Raw genomic sequence first — 15387 nt, 5'->3', positions numbered from 1 at the left:
ATGGGTTGGATTTTGCTTTGTGGAGCTCGCCGTCAACAACCTGCTCATGCGGACCTTGTTAATTTGGTCGAGATCCTAGACATTGTTGTTGCTCACCTTCAATTAGCCGCTGCTTGATACCTCGCCGGTCACTAGATTTAACCGTTCATCACACTCTTGACCTTATTGTGATAGTGGTGCTAGAGAATGAGATGGTCATGGAGCAGAGGGGATGGCGGGAGGTTCTTCGGCCATGGAAGAGCTAGCCGACAGAGTGCTTCTCATGATGATGTGGATGTCCTCACTTCGGTGGTCGCAGCACGTCAAGTCCCGCCGCTACGGCACGGCCATGGAAGTCCTGATCACCTGCTGCTTCTTCACGTTCGTCACCATCGCGCTGTCGGAGAAGCCGTCGCCGTCAGTGCTTCCATGCTGGCGGCACCCCTCATAGAAAACCCAGCGTCTAGTGTTTGTATCGAGGAGGGATTATGTGGGTTATGTGGGCTAGATGCGGGCCTGGCGGGATGGTCCGCAAATCCGATGTATTTTCTTCCTCAACCGTGGGCGTCCACGAATGACGTTATGCGGGCTTGATTAAGCGGAGCCGCGGACGGCCCGTTCTCACTTGCAGCCTGAGTTTCACATTTAGATCATCTACCAACACTAAACACAACAATAACGTGAGCTGAAATACTAGAGAAAATGCACACACAAATTAAGAAAAAAATACAGCTTTAAAAATCGGGTAACTAAACACGGATGGAAAGACGTCCAGTGAGAGTTGGGCATGCGTTGCTTTCCCGATCCTAACCGTACACACTTTTTCCACACACCTGTTTTTGATGAAGCATGCGTCCCACCAAAAAAGTATCTCCTATGACTTTGTTTGAAAACCCACTACTACATGACACTGATGTTGGTTCCTTCTCAACTACTAGAAGTTCACTTCTTCGCAAACAAAAGATTTTTGAATGATGACAGACAAATGCATCATCAATATTAATAGGCCAAAATAAATAAGTATTTTTTGGAGGTGGCGAAAAGGTAGAATATATGTAGTACCCACTCACATGGGGAAATTAGGAAGAACATTGAAAATGTATAGTGTTGCCAGAAACAAAAAGGAGGAGGAGAAGAAATTGATGGGTATGCATTGAAACTGTCGCTGGCGGGCAAACAACGAAGAGCTGATGTTTACATAGTTTATTTTCACATGGCTAACAACTATACTCTCTGCTGCCTGACACCAATGCAACAGTGGTGTTCCTATGAAGGACAAAACAACTTTCTTATTTATGTTTTCTTCTGATTTTCTGCCGGAACACATCCGGGAAGCAAATAGTTGTCGATCTCAGACAGTTTTGACAAAATCTGTCAGATTACAAAAACAACTGAGCTGCTTGAGCAGACAAAGCTGACAAATTACTCTACAGAGTGTATATCTCTTCTTTTTCTTCCCCTAGAAACAGAAGAGAAATCCATATCACAACCTCGAACTATCACCAAAGTAACACTAAACTATAAAACTGTCTACTTTACAACCTTGAACTATCAAAACCGGAACAAAAACAACCCTGGACTGCTTCTTTTTTCTCAAGAAAACGCAAAAGAGTTTGTGTTTCATTGCATTGAACAAGAAGATATCGGGGGTACAACCTCCAGGAAGGAGGGACACACGCACGCACGCACGCACGCACGCGCGCGCGCACACGCACACACACGACTGTCCTCACCAAGTGACTACATCTAGGCGAGGAGGTGCCCTCAACTACAGACACGCAACGACATTAGGCCTCGCCCAGCCTTGCCTCCATCTAAAAATGCGCGAGGTGCCGAGACCCGGAGCAACAGAGGCAGCACTGCCAGACACCTTCAGGACGATTGTCCTGGACTACTTTTTGGCTGGTCAACAGTCTAGTCAGCATCCAGTTAGCCACCAAGTCACCCATGTCCCACATAACCCTAACTAGTTTTTTTCTTTTGTTTGTCAGATTGAATATAAGGGTACTATGGATTTTTGGGAAAAAATTCAAAAAAATCTAGGCACTTTCATTTTTTTGGCAAAATTTGATCCAAAATGGCTTTGAATTTGAGTTTGAATTTTAATTCCATTTTTATTCAAGGAAAACTTGTTGAAACTTTCCTAGGTTGAATAAAACGATAGTGTGGATTTTCATTAATTTTTTGAAAAAAATCAGGGCACTTTAATTGTTTGGCCAAATTTTGACAAAAATTGCTCTAAATTTGAATTTTCATTCTATTATTTTTTATATTCGGCAAAACTTGTTGAAACTTTACCAGATTGAATATAAGGGTAGTGTGGATTTTAAGAATACTTTTCAAGAAATTCTGGGAACTTTAAATTTTTGGCACATTGGTGGCATTGTGGCTGATTGGAATGTTGACCAGTCAAAAACTAGTCTAGGGTTGTTTTCTTGTCCGGTCTTGATAGTTCAAAGTTGTACAATAGACGGTTCGTAGTTCAAAGTTGTATATTAGAGTTTGGTGGTAGTTCAACGTTGTAATTTGGACCTCTTTTTTCTAGGTTTTCTCTAGAAGCCACAGTCTGTCCTGATTGTTCATGTCCGTTCGCTGGTGCGAAAGGAAGTGGCGAGACGATGCCACCGCCGGCCGGCCGATGTGACCACGCCACATGCATGCCTCTAACGTCACTTGTTAATTCACACCCCGGTGGCAGTTATCCTTTAAGGTCATCTCCAACGATAACCCACAAATTTTCTGGCACATCCATTCGCGGACATGGATACCGGAGGACGCCATGCAACGCAAATCGCATATATTTTCACAACAACTCAAACCAACCGGACGGAATTCGATCAAACACGGCCAGATTTCATACAAACATGACGGATTTTGTACAAACACGGCGGATTTCATTACATTTCAAACATCTAGAACAAAAAAAAAGACCCGGCCCTAAACCTATTCTATTGTGGCGGCACCCGACGTCCAAGCCCGTGTCGTCTTCCATCTGTCGTCTCCATAAGCACCGACGATAAGACCGATGAAGTGAAGGTGTGGTCTCTGGCGTGAAAGAGCAGAACACAGGAGACGGACCGGCCCACATGGGACACCAGGCCCTGCCGCCTCCCGTAGTCTACTCATTCTCGGAGGAGTCCGCGACCTGTTCATCGCCGGTGGACGTGAAGTCCATGATGGAAATGGTGGCGCCAACGTTGTCCTCGTCCCACCGGGCCGCCTAATGGTTCGTCGGCGGCGTGTAGGAGGTGCAGCTGGCGTTGTTCTCCTCCGCGGTCGCCTGAAGCTGCGCCTCAACGGCGGCCGCTTTCCTAGCGAGCGGTGGTTTAAGCGCGGACGACATCGTAGATGGCACCCTGCTCCGCGATGAAGTTGGGGTTCACCGCGGCCATGGTCGCCACGGCCTCCTCGCTCGCCCGCTCACCATAGGTCTAGTCCTTCGCCAGTTGGTGCCGCTCTAGAAGGAGCAGGTTGTAATGATGTTCCCCCTGCGCCCGTCGGAACGCCGACAAAGGCGCCGGCGCAGGCTGCACCTCGCCATGACGACGTCGTAGTGCGCTAGCGGCTGCTCCATTGTGAAGCCGGAATGCACAGGAGGCACGGGAGCAGGGGCGGTGTCGTCGGAGCCCATCTCCATCGTGGTCCCGTCCTCGTCGTCAGAGACCTCGTGCGAGCTGGTCGGCAAGCCGACCTCGATCCGCCTGGCACGACGGCTTTGCCAGGCGGCGGCAAGGGCGGCCACGACGTGCTTCATCCCTATGGAAACGCTCTCCCACAGAGCTTCGCCGCCTGCAGTCATGGCGGATGTAGTGCAAGGGAGGAGGATGGGGAGGGGCTTGTGTGGTGGTGTGGAGTTAGTCGGATGTGGCCGCCTTTATATTGCGGTTTCCAGTGAGGCGAGGCGTCCAGGTTCGTCAATGCGCGGCGCCGGAGTAGGTTTCTCGACCAGCGAGCCTAGTTAGTGTCATCATATGGACGGACAACGGCATTGAATGGGCGTGGTAGATATCCGTCCCGTTTCATCCAGTCACGGTCTTCGGCATTTAACAGGCACGGACACCAGAGGCGCGTCGCGGCGGGCTGGCGCGCCCCTTCAATGCCGACTCTAGTAAGAGGTTCCGTCCGGTCTTCAATGGGGAGCGGCCGTTTTACGGCGGCATGAATGCGGGCAGCTGACGCGGGGGCAGATTTTTGGTGGGCTAGTGCGGTGAGAAGAGGGCTTGGGATCGTGTTTGGACTCGCGCAAGCAAACCAAAGCTGTTAACCAACCGTAGTAAATCATGTCAGATCCAACACATTGCCATCACAAAGTTGGATCCCATCGAAAGAGATACTAAAAGAAAAGAAACGAGTTACATGTAAATTCTTGGTGGCCTACGCCTACCTAATATGAACCCAAGCAGGTTATGATTCTCGATTGTTTTTTTTCCAGTGGGCAACGACCAATTGATCCGTGTCAGCTCGCTCAGCTGGAAGGGAGAGAGAGAAGGATGCATGTGATACGGACCCAAAAAAAAATTGTGAACGTTTGTATTTAGTCTAAAGAAAGATAAATATACGCTGAACATCACTATGCTCCATTTATTCTGTCCTCCTGACTTGATTAAACATCAATCACCCAGGTCCAAGAACAAAACTTGTTTGCTCTGACAGGCCTTAGTTGAAATCCAAGGTTAGGGGAAGGAACAATTGGATGTAGCCAGCAGTCAGCACGTGGATGCTTGTTGTTGTTTTCAGTGTAGGTAGGTAGGTAGATATATTTGCCTCTGTCTATACATAACAATATTCACGCGATTCAGCTCCGGCGGCGCAATAAAACAGAACGTCTGGGAGTTTACAGGTATCAGCACGGCGTCAGATGGAAATCATCTTTAGCATGCTTCTTCCATCGATCGAGTAGGCAACAAAAAACAACAACAACAATACTTAATAAGCAAGACAATACGTAGTACTATAAAAGGTCAGGGAAGAGATCGAAGCATCAATGTAAACTGCTCTGCCGACGCAAGCTTCGAATCTGAAATTTGTGCCGTTTCAGTCACCAGTCCACATAAACTGGGCAGCAAACCACAACGACCACCAGAATAATAAGAAAGTGACTCAAAAAAGAGTATGTTTCAATCATGGTCACATCACGGAGTTAATTTGACAAGCCTTAACCGAAATATGGCACCCAACTGGCAAAGTGCCAGGGGGAAACACTTCACATGGCACCACAGCCACAACAGCGTGTTGGACTAACATAACAAGCAGATAACTAGGCAAAAAACCTCCAATGAGTGCATGCATGCAGGCGAGGAAACACGTTTTCATGACAAGAGCTTCTGTGTCGGTAGCAAGCCATCTCCACATCAAACAACAGCGAAGAACTTCAGGCAAGGAATTGAACATCTCCCCAACATGGATAAGGGTCCAACAACTCAGGTTGTAGAGGATCCAGCTAGGATGGCCTTCAGATAGTTGAGTGAGTCTCACCGTTCCAGGCAGGGGCCTGTTTGAGATACATATGGATTCAGCAACCAAAACAAAACATATGTAATCACAACCATCAGAATTCACATGAGATGGCTGTGAGCAAGCAGAAAAAAGGAAACAGCCATACCTGTCAAGCTGACTTAGGAGGACGTCGACCTCTTTCAAGAGGTTGCGTCAATCCCGTCAACTTTGCACAAGATTCGACAAAGGCATTTTCAATATGCTCAATTGCTTCTGGTCCACCTATTGATATCAGGTCAGGGCAGCCAGAGATCTCAAGTGTCTGTAACTCTGACAAGTTATCATACCAGATTTCCGCTGGAATGGATCTGATGGTGATCAGCTTTACCAGGGACATGCGTATCAAATTCTCAAGGTTAACCAAGCAGTTGGGAATGTAATTCGAAATATCTCCACAGTCTTCGAGATGCAGCTTTAGAAGAGACGATGGAAGAACTAATCCATTCCACAAGATATTTGGACACTTGCTTAGCTTCAATTCTTTTAAACAACTCAACTCGCCAAATCTTTCACCTCGCATAGATGACAATCCTAAACACTCTTCAATGAAAATAGATCTGACCGTTGGAAGACTAGCTGACTTCAAAATATTTTCAAGAGATGATAATCTAGGACAGCGAGAAATGTACAGATCATTGATGAATAAGAATGCATTGTTATCAACCCAAGCCATTGAGAGAAAATGAACACGTATCCACCGAAGTTGTACTAAATTCTGCAAATATGATGGCTGAAGCCATGTTGGAGTAGAATCGCCTCTGAAACCACTGATTTCCAGAAATTTAATACCTGAGTGTGGACAAAGAAGCTCAAGCATTTCCAGCTCCTGATCTTGGGTGTTTTGGGTATGATAAAAATTTAAAGTTAGCATCTCAACATGCTTCCTCTTCCTCAACTCAAGCTCAGCACAACCAGCCAGTTTCACACGTGACAAGTTCAGATACATCTCTCCTTGGAGATGCATGTTTTTCAACACTTCCACAGATATTCCCCAAAAGTTAGTGTAGTTCCTGCCATGAACAAAAGTTCTTACTTCGAATGACTGCAAGTTAACAAGCTTCCTGAACTCCTTTGGCAAGCTCTTAAAAGTGCAATTCTTAGCCTCAAACTTCTGTAGGTTATAGAGAGAACAATATGATTCTGTCCATGGTCCAACGCCTGGGACAGTGAACCTTAAAGCAGCAAAGAAGTTTGAAGTTTGCAATGGCCTCCGGTAACATAGTTAACTTGGTGAAGCAACAGGACAGGAAACGCAAATACTTTAGCTCTTTGGACCAAGAATTAACTAGAGGGAAAAATATATTTTTTCCCGAGTTGCTCCCTGCTCAGAATAGACCGCAGCTTCCTACACCTTGTTAATGCCACGAGCTTTTGATAATCAAAACCCTTGCTTGTGAACAATGATACATGCCGAACTTTTTCAGGTACATTCGACAGATCTATTTCATTTCTTATAACAAAACATTCATTTCCAGAAACTAGTTGTATCATGTCATGAATTAAATCATGCATCACATACTTCTTAATTTTTGGTGATATTTGTGACGCTGATGATGGAACGACTTCTTGGAAGAAACAGCGACTTTCAAGCTCTTCAAAACACCAGTCTCCAGCTGTATGCATACAGATCTTATCTTGAGTTTCCGCAAAGCATTGAGCAGACCAAAGGTCAACAAGAACTGTTTGCTCGAACTTATGATCCTTAGGAAACATCGCACACAATGATAGGCACCTCCTCAAATGTCGTGGTAAATACAAATAACTTGATCTAAGGGCCGGAAGAATGTCACCTACTTCCTGCTTTAGTTCCCACAGCTCACTATTTAGAATATTGGTCCAATGAACAGTGTCAATCTTCATTCTTAGAAGGCGCCCAAGTGTCTTTGCAGCTAACGGAGAACCTTTCAGCTTTGGCACAATCATTCTACCAATAGTTGCAAGCTTGACATCCATAGTGGAGCTCTTTCCGCCCAGAGCACATGTTTTAAAGAACTCACAAAAGGTATCCTCTTCTAAGCCTTGAAGCTGAAAAGGATTCAATGTGCATACAAGCTTAGCTACCTTTGAGGATCTAGTGGTCACCAGAATCATACTTCCCTGAACTCCGGTAGTTAGAGGTGCGCAAAACTTTTGCCATTCTTGCCCATTATCTTTCACAGAATCATCCCACACATCATCCAAAACTATCAAGAACCGCTTCAATCTCACAACTTTAGCCAGCTTATTTTGAAGGTAGTCTAGATTATCGGACGCTATTTCTTCTCCACAGGAATGCACCAGCTCTTTGGTTAACTGCTTAGTGTCAAAGTCATCTGAAACACATGTCCAAAGTATTTGACCAAAGTAAGCTTTCACATGTTGATCCTGGCATATTTGTTGTGCCAACGTAGTTTTGCCAACACCTCCGATCCCCACTATTGGCAACACAGACACAGCATTGTTCACTGGATAATCCATACAATCCTTCTGTGCAGTGGCCTCAGCAGCTACAGGGTGACCTTTCTTCCGTTTTGACCCACTAGGAATAGATACTGGTACACCAAGCAATACTTTCAGTGCCACTGTTTCTTTCTGGCGACCAAAGACCTTTGAATCAGGAAAAGAGCTTGTCTCAGGTCTGACTGACCTATCAAAGTGTGGAGTTTCTTGCTGCAAATCCGTAGCATTCAATTGACTAATCAGATGTTCAGCTCTTTGTTGTAAAAGCTTCACTTTGTCAAAGCTAGATGAGATGTCGCTCTTGATAAAATCTAATGATCGCTTCATTAGTGATTGTGGACCATCCATCTCTGATTTCATCTTAAAGTATTTGAACTCTTCAATAAGATCTTCTGTGTCATAAGTCACATCCTTTAGCTCTTCTAGCAGTATTGGAACACCTTCCTTATGGATTGACCATTCTGCTCTGTCAATCATCACTTGCATAAGTGGGAGAGTTGTTTGGAGCTTCCAAAGCTCCTCGTGCTGCTGCTTGGACTCTTGATTATTGTCAGGACAGAGCCATTGAAAGAATCCCACCCAATCATTGAATCCAGAGATAATTTCCGTGGTGGTTGAGACAACGGTCTTGATGGTCGAGATTAATTCGCCTTCCATCCTGTGCAATACAAAGCTTTCTCAGGTGCTCTGTCGTCATGCAACATATCACAAACAAGTAATATATAGTTATACTTTAGCATGAAGTTTCCATGAAACAGTAGATAACCTGGTGACCAAAGATGTAGTAGGTAAATTATGAAACCTGACTATGCTAAACTTGGTGGGCTGCAACATATTATACTTCAGTATCAAGTTTCCATGAATAAGCGGGAGGGCTGCCAACATTTTGTTATTATATATGCATTGAAAATTCGATAAATGAGCTAACAAAATACAAGTACTGTAACAAAATAAACTTCTGAAAGAAGACGAGGATACCACCTATCAACCACAGTTTCAAGAAACAACATAATGAGTTAAACAGACACAGAACCAACGGCTTTCATAAATAACTAAATTTCCTTATTATTTTGAAGTGGCCATTAAATGGACGTTTATCAGATGTGCAGTACAAATGATAGTACTAATTGACCGTGCCAAGTGGTTAGTAGTGAGGATAAACGGTTTTGGACTAGACCATTTGGAAAAAAATCTTTTAAATGCTGACAGCAGAAAACTCCTGCCCTTACGTGGACAATATAAGGATAAAGGCCTTTAAATTTTCCCTGAAAGTGGACATAAATCAGAGGAAGAAAGGCATGGTAGCCAGTCGTACAACCAGAGCACCCTAATCCGCTTGAATGACTGCACAACAAATATTACATGAAATTTACATTCTAAGCCAAGAATAAGAGCGCTACTAATCTCGCTTAGTTCAAAATTGCAGGCAAAGAATGAGAACTGCAACACATATTACTTTATGACTGAGATAAGCTAACATACAAACAATTCCAGCATTACATAACGTGATTTAGAACAACTAAAAATTGCACCTCCCTTTCTCTGGAACTGTAAAAGCTACTCCCTCCGTTCCTAAATACAAGTCTTTCTAGAGATTTTAATATGGACTACATACGGATGTATATAGACATACTTTAGAGTGTACATTCACTCATTTTGCTCCGTACGTAGTCCATAGTGAAATTTTCTAGAAAGACTTATATTTAGGAATGGAGGAAGTACACACTAGTAATAGTAAATTAGCAATTAATTCTTCGAGGACAAAGTAAAAATTCAGAACATAACACAATTTACGATTGCAAGGGAAATGATTTTATTCAACCCAGAACTTGCCAACAGTTACAGGATTTGTTCAACTAAAAGTACCACACAAATACAACAGTAACAGCAGGACTTCAAAGCATAATCCCAAACATTTACAAAAAATATGTTCAACTGAAAAACAGCAGTCAAGTGAAATAAAAGAAATAACCATTACTCACGTACAATATAGAGCTATAAAATACATCGCCAATATGTACACTGAAACTTAAGAACTATGCAATTGTAATAAGCTATAGACTGTCAGCAGCAATTCAGAGAGATAAAGAAATAATAATTCAAAAATGCAGGCCAACATGAAAAACAATTAAACTAAATACTTTGACTTCAGTGAATTACAACCGTAAAAGCCTCAGTGGAAACACCTTGGTGATAACCCAACATACAAAATGGATTTGTTCATTAAGGCAAAAAACATGGGAGTCAAATCAGTCAACTGCTTAGTCATAAGGCAAAATGGAGTCCAGGAAAAAACAAATCAACGAATTATAACAAGATAAGGGCAACAAACCTTGAGGAAAGCACAACACTCAACCACCACAGTGTCAGATGATTCCCAAATCAATGCTCAGTAATGTTTCTGTGTGGTAAATGACTGCTCCTCCAGTAGCCCTGATGGACATTACTTCTTCATCAACCTTGGTTTGCCTGAAACAGGTTTAAGCAAAAATTATAGTGGCCTGTTAAGCAAAAATACAACTCCATTCAGAATTACAGCGAACTATTAAGCAAAACTACAAGTACCGATGCAACTGTGCACACCAACTACAACTGAATAGTGCACCGTACTAGTTCGGAGTTAGACACACAATTTTCAAAATGCAAAGACCCAGTAGAATCTTAATGTTTCTGCTCCAGAAGAAAAAGTGCAGAAATATGAGATACAATGACATATAATTAAAATAACAAGATTCCACCGCAAAGATTCAGAAGCTCCGCATCACAAAGCAGAGCGCCATTCCAGCGAGAAAGCTAAACAGAGAAACATATCCAGGGAAATAATTAAAACAAGCACGACAACTCTCACATCATTTTCTTTCAACAGTTTCGACACCATATATTGAGATCCAAGATGCTTAAAACACCACAGGTATGATGGTAGGTACATTCAACAAAGATGGAACACAAGCAAACGGCAGCAGGCAGTCACTCCGATCCTACAGACTAGATGACTAGGAACTTTAACATTGGCGATCCAGGACAAGAACATGGGACTAGGGCTACCATTCTAGCAGCGGTGGCGGCGGTGCCGGTAGTCTGAAAGAAAGGGATAGACTAGAGCTAAGCTAAGAGCAACCATCCATCCATCCATCCATCCATCCATCAGAGACAGTAGCAAGGAGCAGCACGGACCACGGCTGAATGGCAAGCCGCATCACTGGTCGTCGATATGTACATAGCAAGTTCACTCATGGACTAAGCCTAATCAAGTGAAACCCACAACTAATCAAGATGAAGTAGTACCTTCCACGATCCGGAATGACAGAATAGAAATACTAGCTTGGTACCAATTCCCCGATCCGGAATAGAGAGGATTTTACAAACATATCCAACAGTTGGTCATGCAATATATATGATGAAAGATAGATTCAGTATAGTATATACAACGTGTACATGCATATTGGAGCGCACAATGAAATGAATACCAGAATTTAGACTAGAGTTTAGGTGCCACAAAAGAATCGATACAAACGACTAAGCATAGTAATGGCTGTCTCAGTTTACTAACAGAAGCAAGGTTATGAAGTGGTACTACTACATTAGAGCCACAGCAGACGGATTTGCATCTTGTATGATAAGCCAATGATTTTCAGTGGTTAATAATGCACACATGGAATCATTAATGCAAGCACAGCAACTAATTAACTGACGGTCCATTTCATCCAGCCAAGAAGCAGATACAAAGGGTAAAAATGAAGGACATCTGATAACGAACCCCTCATATATTCATTCAGCCAGGGTCTATATTATATTATATCCCTATTGACCACTTGAGATACATAACGCCACTTTGGCCCAATTGCGTAGGTTGAGTGCGCAAAAGTGCTGAAAACTAAGATGAGAGCTAGGAAGAGGTAGAAACCACCAACCCAGGAACTGTTTTGCAGGATAAGAGAGGCCTCGTGGAACTGGAACGCGTGCGGCGTCCGATGCGCGTGCGTGGAACTGGAACGCAAAGATGCCGTTCGGGCCGGGGTCGTCCTTGCCTCGTAGATCTGAGCCGGCTTCGCCTGCACCCATAACAACCCCAGTTATACCCCGAGAATCAAAGATCGGCAGGCAGCAGGTTCGAAATCGATCAATGCCGGCAAGCAGAGCAGGCCTAGGGTTTGAGCGCATGGCAACAGATCAATCAGGAGATCGAACTGAGGAAGACGTACCCAACGAGTAAGGGGATGCAAGGTAGCTGCCCGCCTTCGTCGACTCCGGCGCCGTGGTCGCCGCCACCGGTTCAGCAGCGCAGGGTCCGCGCCGCGCGGAGCAGGTGGAAGAGCCTGGCGGCGCCGATTGCCTCTCCCTCCCTCCCTCCCGGCCGGCCTTTGAGAGTGGAGACACGCACGGGGGGAGCGTTAGCCAAGGACTGACTAGCCAGCTGCCCCGCGTATGGGCCAGGCCCAACAACGCGAGGCACGCGTCTCAGGAGCGCCACGCCAACGCAAAGTTTTCTCTCCCCCCTTTCGTTTTTTTCTTCACATTTTCTCTCAATTGTTTAAAAAAATATATTTGTACAAGTACTTTTATAAAGTGTTCATTCGTTTATTTTTATTTTTCAAAAAGAGTGTTCGTACATTTATAGAAGAAAAAAGGCTATGCAGTTAAAAGGCGGCCATATATTTAAAAAAATGTTTAGGTGATAAAAATTGTTCACTATTTGTTTTTCAGGAAGGACAGGACTAACCACCAGTCGACTCGACGATAGACATCAGATCCACATGATCGTACAACCGCATCCCTCCCGCGTGACCTACTTCGGCAGAGCCATCCACGACCCAGCCTTCTTTCGCGAGGCCCACCACGCGCAACGCATGAGACCCAAGACAGAGAACACAACCCCTTTGGCCCACCTTCTCCACCGCACGCGACTTACCACCTCAAAACCTAGTTTCTTACCTCCATCGCAAGAAACAACCACCTGCCCCGATCTGTTCTCTCCTCTCTCCCCGACGCGCCTCCATCGCCGGCGACCTCCGCCCCAGATCTGATCCACCAAAAAAAAACCCATGAAAAACACTACCAAAACACAAGGATTTCCTCATAATCCTTGTGTTACCACAACAACATCACACGGGTTATCGCGTGCTACTAGGGGAAAACTTCGTCTCAATTTCGCCATAATCAGGCAAAAAAGAAAGGAAGTAAGTGATTCAACCTCTATATACATGCTGCATTTGCATTTCATACCAATAAAATCAAGGGGAAAACCATGTGGAAAGAACAACAAGAACTAAATAAGAAAGCCAAAAGGATGCAGAAAAAGGTAGTCCTTTTATTGCATGTGTGTAATTCCTCGGTTGTAATTGAGTTACCATTCAAATTCAGTCAAGTTACCAACAAAGATTGATACATTTTCCTCTTTTACAACCAAAAATTTGGTAAAATTGATCCATGTTCCTACTTACAGATTACATCATTGAGTTACCTCATCATTAAGTTACCATCATAAATACATATAGGTTATCATCATCACTCTATTAAGCTATCTTCTTTGAAGCATGTTAGAACTACATTCATGAAATTTCTCATTAATAACTGAGTTGCCATTTCGATTGAATACAGATTACCAGAGTGTGTGCATTGAGTAATCAGCATCCTTTAACACTTATTCAACATAAAAAAGATCCTTTTTTTATTGAACAAGTTATCATGCCAATTCAATACAATTTACTAGGAAATCTCATAACACTAGTAGAAAACGGGCCTATTGTCCCGGTTCGTAAGGGCCTTTTGTCCCGGTTCCTGAACCGGGACTAAAGGGTCGTTACTAATGCCCTGACCCTTTAGTCCCGGTTCAAACCAGAATCGGGACAGATGGGCCTCCACGTGGCCTGTGCGCCGAGCCCAGGCAGGAGGGCCTTTGGTCCCAGTTGGTGGCACCAACCGGGACCAATAGGCATCCACGCGTCAGCATTTCTGTGGCTGGGGTTTTTGTTTTTTTTGAAGGGGGGGGTTGGGGGTTTTGGGGGGTTAATTTAGGTATTTCATATATTGTGTTAGCTAGCTAATTAATAGAGAGAAGTGTCCTCTCTTATGTCCATGCTTGGTCGACGCTACGTACTATACATACGTATAGAGAGGACTAGACACGCTAGCTAGCTAGTAAGCAAACGAAGGAAACAGAAGATCGTCATGATCAACATATATGCATACAGAGAGAAGTGATATCGACCACCTCTCCTTCTCCGAGAGATTGGTCGAACAACAAGTTCTCGTATATCTATCCGACACTACCGGCTACATATATACAATAATTATCTCTTACAAATATAATCTCCTAAACTACGGACGCATGGTCCACATAGTATTCTCCGTCTTCAGCGATCACGTGGTCAAGAAAGAATGCCGTCAATTCCTCTTGAATTGCTCGCATGCGATCTGGTGCTAGGAGTTCATCCCGCATCCGAAACATCTAATTTGAAGAAGGGGGTTAATACATATATATATATATATATATATATATATATATGAATGAATGAAACTCAACACAAATGATGGTAATAAAATAAAATTGTGAATATTGTTATTTACGCACTTCATATTGTTCGTCAGAGTACCGGCCGCCCCGTTCATAGGTCGTGTGGCGGATGGACTCGCAAACGTAGTATCCACAGAAATCATTCCCTTATTCCTGCCACAACCACTTTACAAGAAATAGAGGTCAATCAAACTGATAAGCAAGAATGCCAAATGGTATGATGAAACTAGAGCTTGAATCACTAGCTAGGAGATGCACGGAACATGCTACTATAGTACTTACTTTCGGGTGTCTAAATTCCAGCTTCTTCGGCAGTCCCGGAGCTTTTTTGGTGAATTTTCTCCAAACCCTGCCAGACAAAGAAAACAATTACTTGATATCAGAAATGAACAAAGTTGCTGATATGGTGGATAATGATCGATTTAACTTACTTCTCGAGCATTTGAGTCATGTCCGCATACTCCTGGGGATCTTTTCATTTCGAGTCTAAGACAGTTACTACTCCCTGCTCAAGCTTAATCTCTAGGAGAATATAGTGGAACCTGCGCACGCATGCATAACTCATCAATTACATTACTATAACCTTGACTAATATATAAGGGAAACCGAATATGCACAAGACAGTAACACTCACTTGAAGTTGTAAGGAAAGAGTATTAAATCTTTGTTTTCATTTATTTTGAATAATCGTAGCAAGTTGGCCTCGGTATTTGCGGCATGAAATTCAACCTCAGTTGCATCTATGAGATTTGTGTTAATGAACCCAATATCACCGACTTGTCTTTTCTTCAATTCGACGATCTTCAATCTGCATAATTAATATAGTGAGAATAATTATAAATACATGCAATGAAAGAGCTGAGCTATATAGAGAGACTTAATGACAGAAGTAGTACTACTTACAGACAGTAGCACGTGACCGTTGCTTTATCGAGGGCCAATTGATTGAAAAACTGAAA

The 15387-nt window shown here is 43.6% G+C and overlaps 1 protein-coding gene across 1 annotated transcript; it reads right to left on the bottom strand.

Moving 5' to 3' along the window:
* Positions 1-6474: 6474 nt before the first annotated feature.
* LOC125535201 (putative disease resistance RPP13-like protein 1) lies at positions 6475-12288 on the bottom strand. Its single transcript, XM_048698242.2, has 4 exons — positions 12117-12288; positions 11826-11966; positions 10247-10383; positions 6475-8572 (listed from the first exon to the last, which is right to left on the bottom strand). Exon 4 carries the CDS (start codon positions 8569-8571, stop codon positions 6757-6759), a length of 1815 nt encoding a protein of 604 aa, XP_048554199.2. The 5' UTR covers position 8572; positions 10247-10383; positions 11826-11966; positions 12117-12288; the 3' UTR covers positions 6475-6756.
* Positions 12289-15387: the final 3099 nt, after the last annotated feature.

This window comes from Triticum urartu, chromosome 2A, assembly GCF_056163025.1.
Source record: "Triticum urartu cultivar PI428250 chromosome 2A, HENAU_Tu73, whole genome shotgun sequence".
Lineage (NCBI taxonomy): Eukaryota > Viridiplantae > Streptophyta > Magnoliopsida > Poales > Poaceae > Triticum > Triticum urartu.
This window is presented reverse-complemented; position numbering and strand designations above follow the sequence as displayed.

Coding starts and splice junctions, on each gene's coding strand:
- LOC125535201 (XM_048698242.2), bottom strand. CDS start 8,571: ATGGAAGGCGAATTAATCTCGACCATCAAGACCGTTGTCTCAACCACC.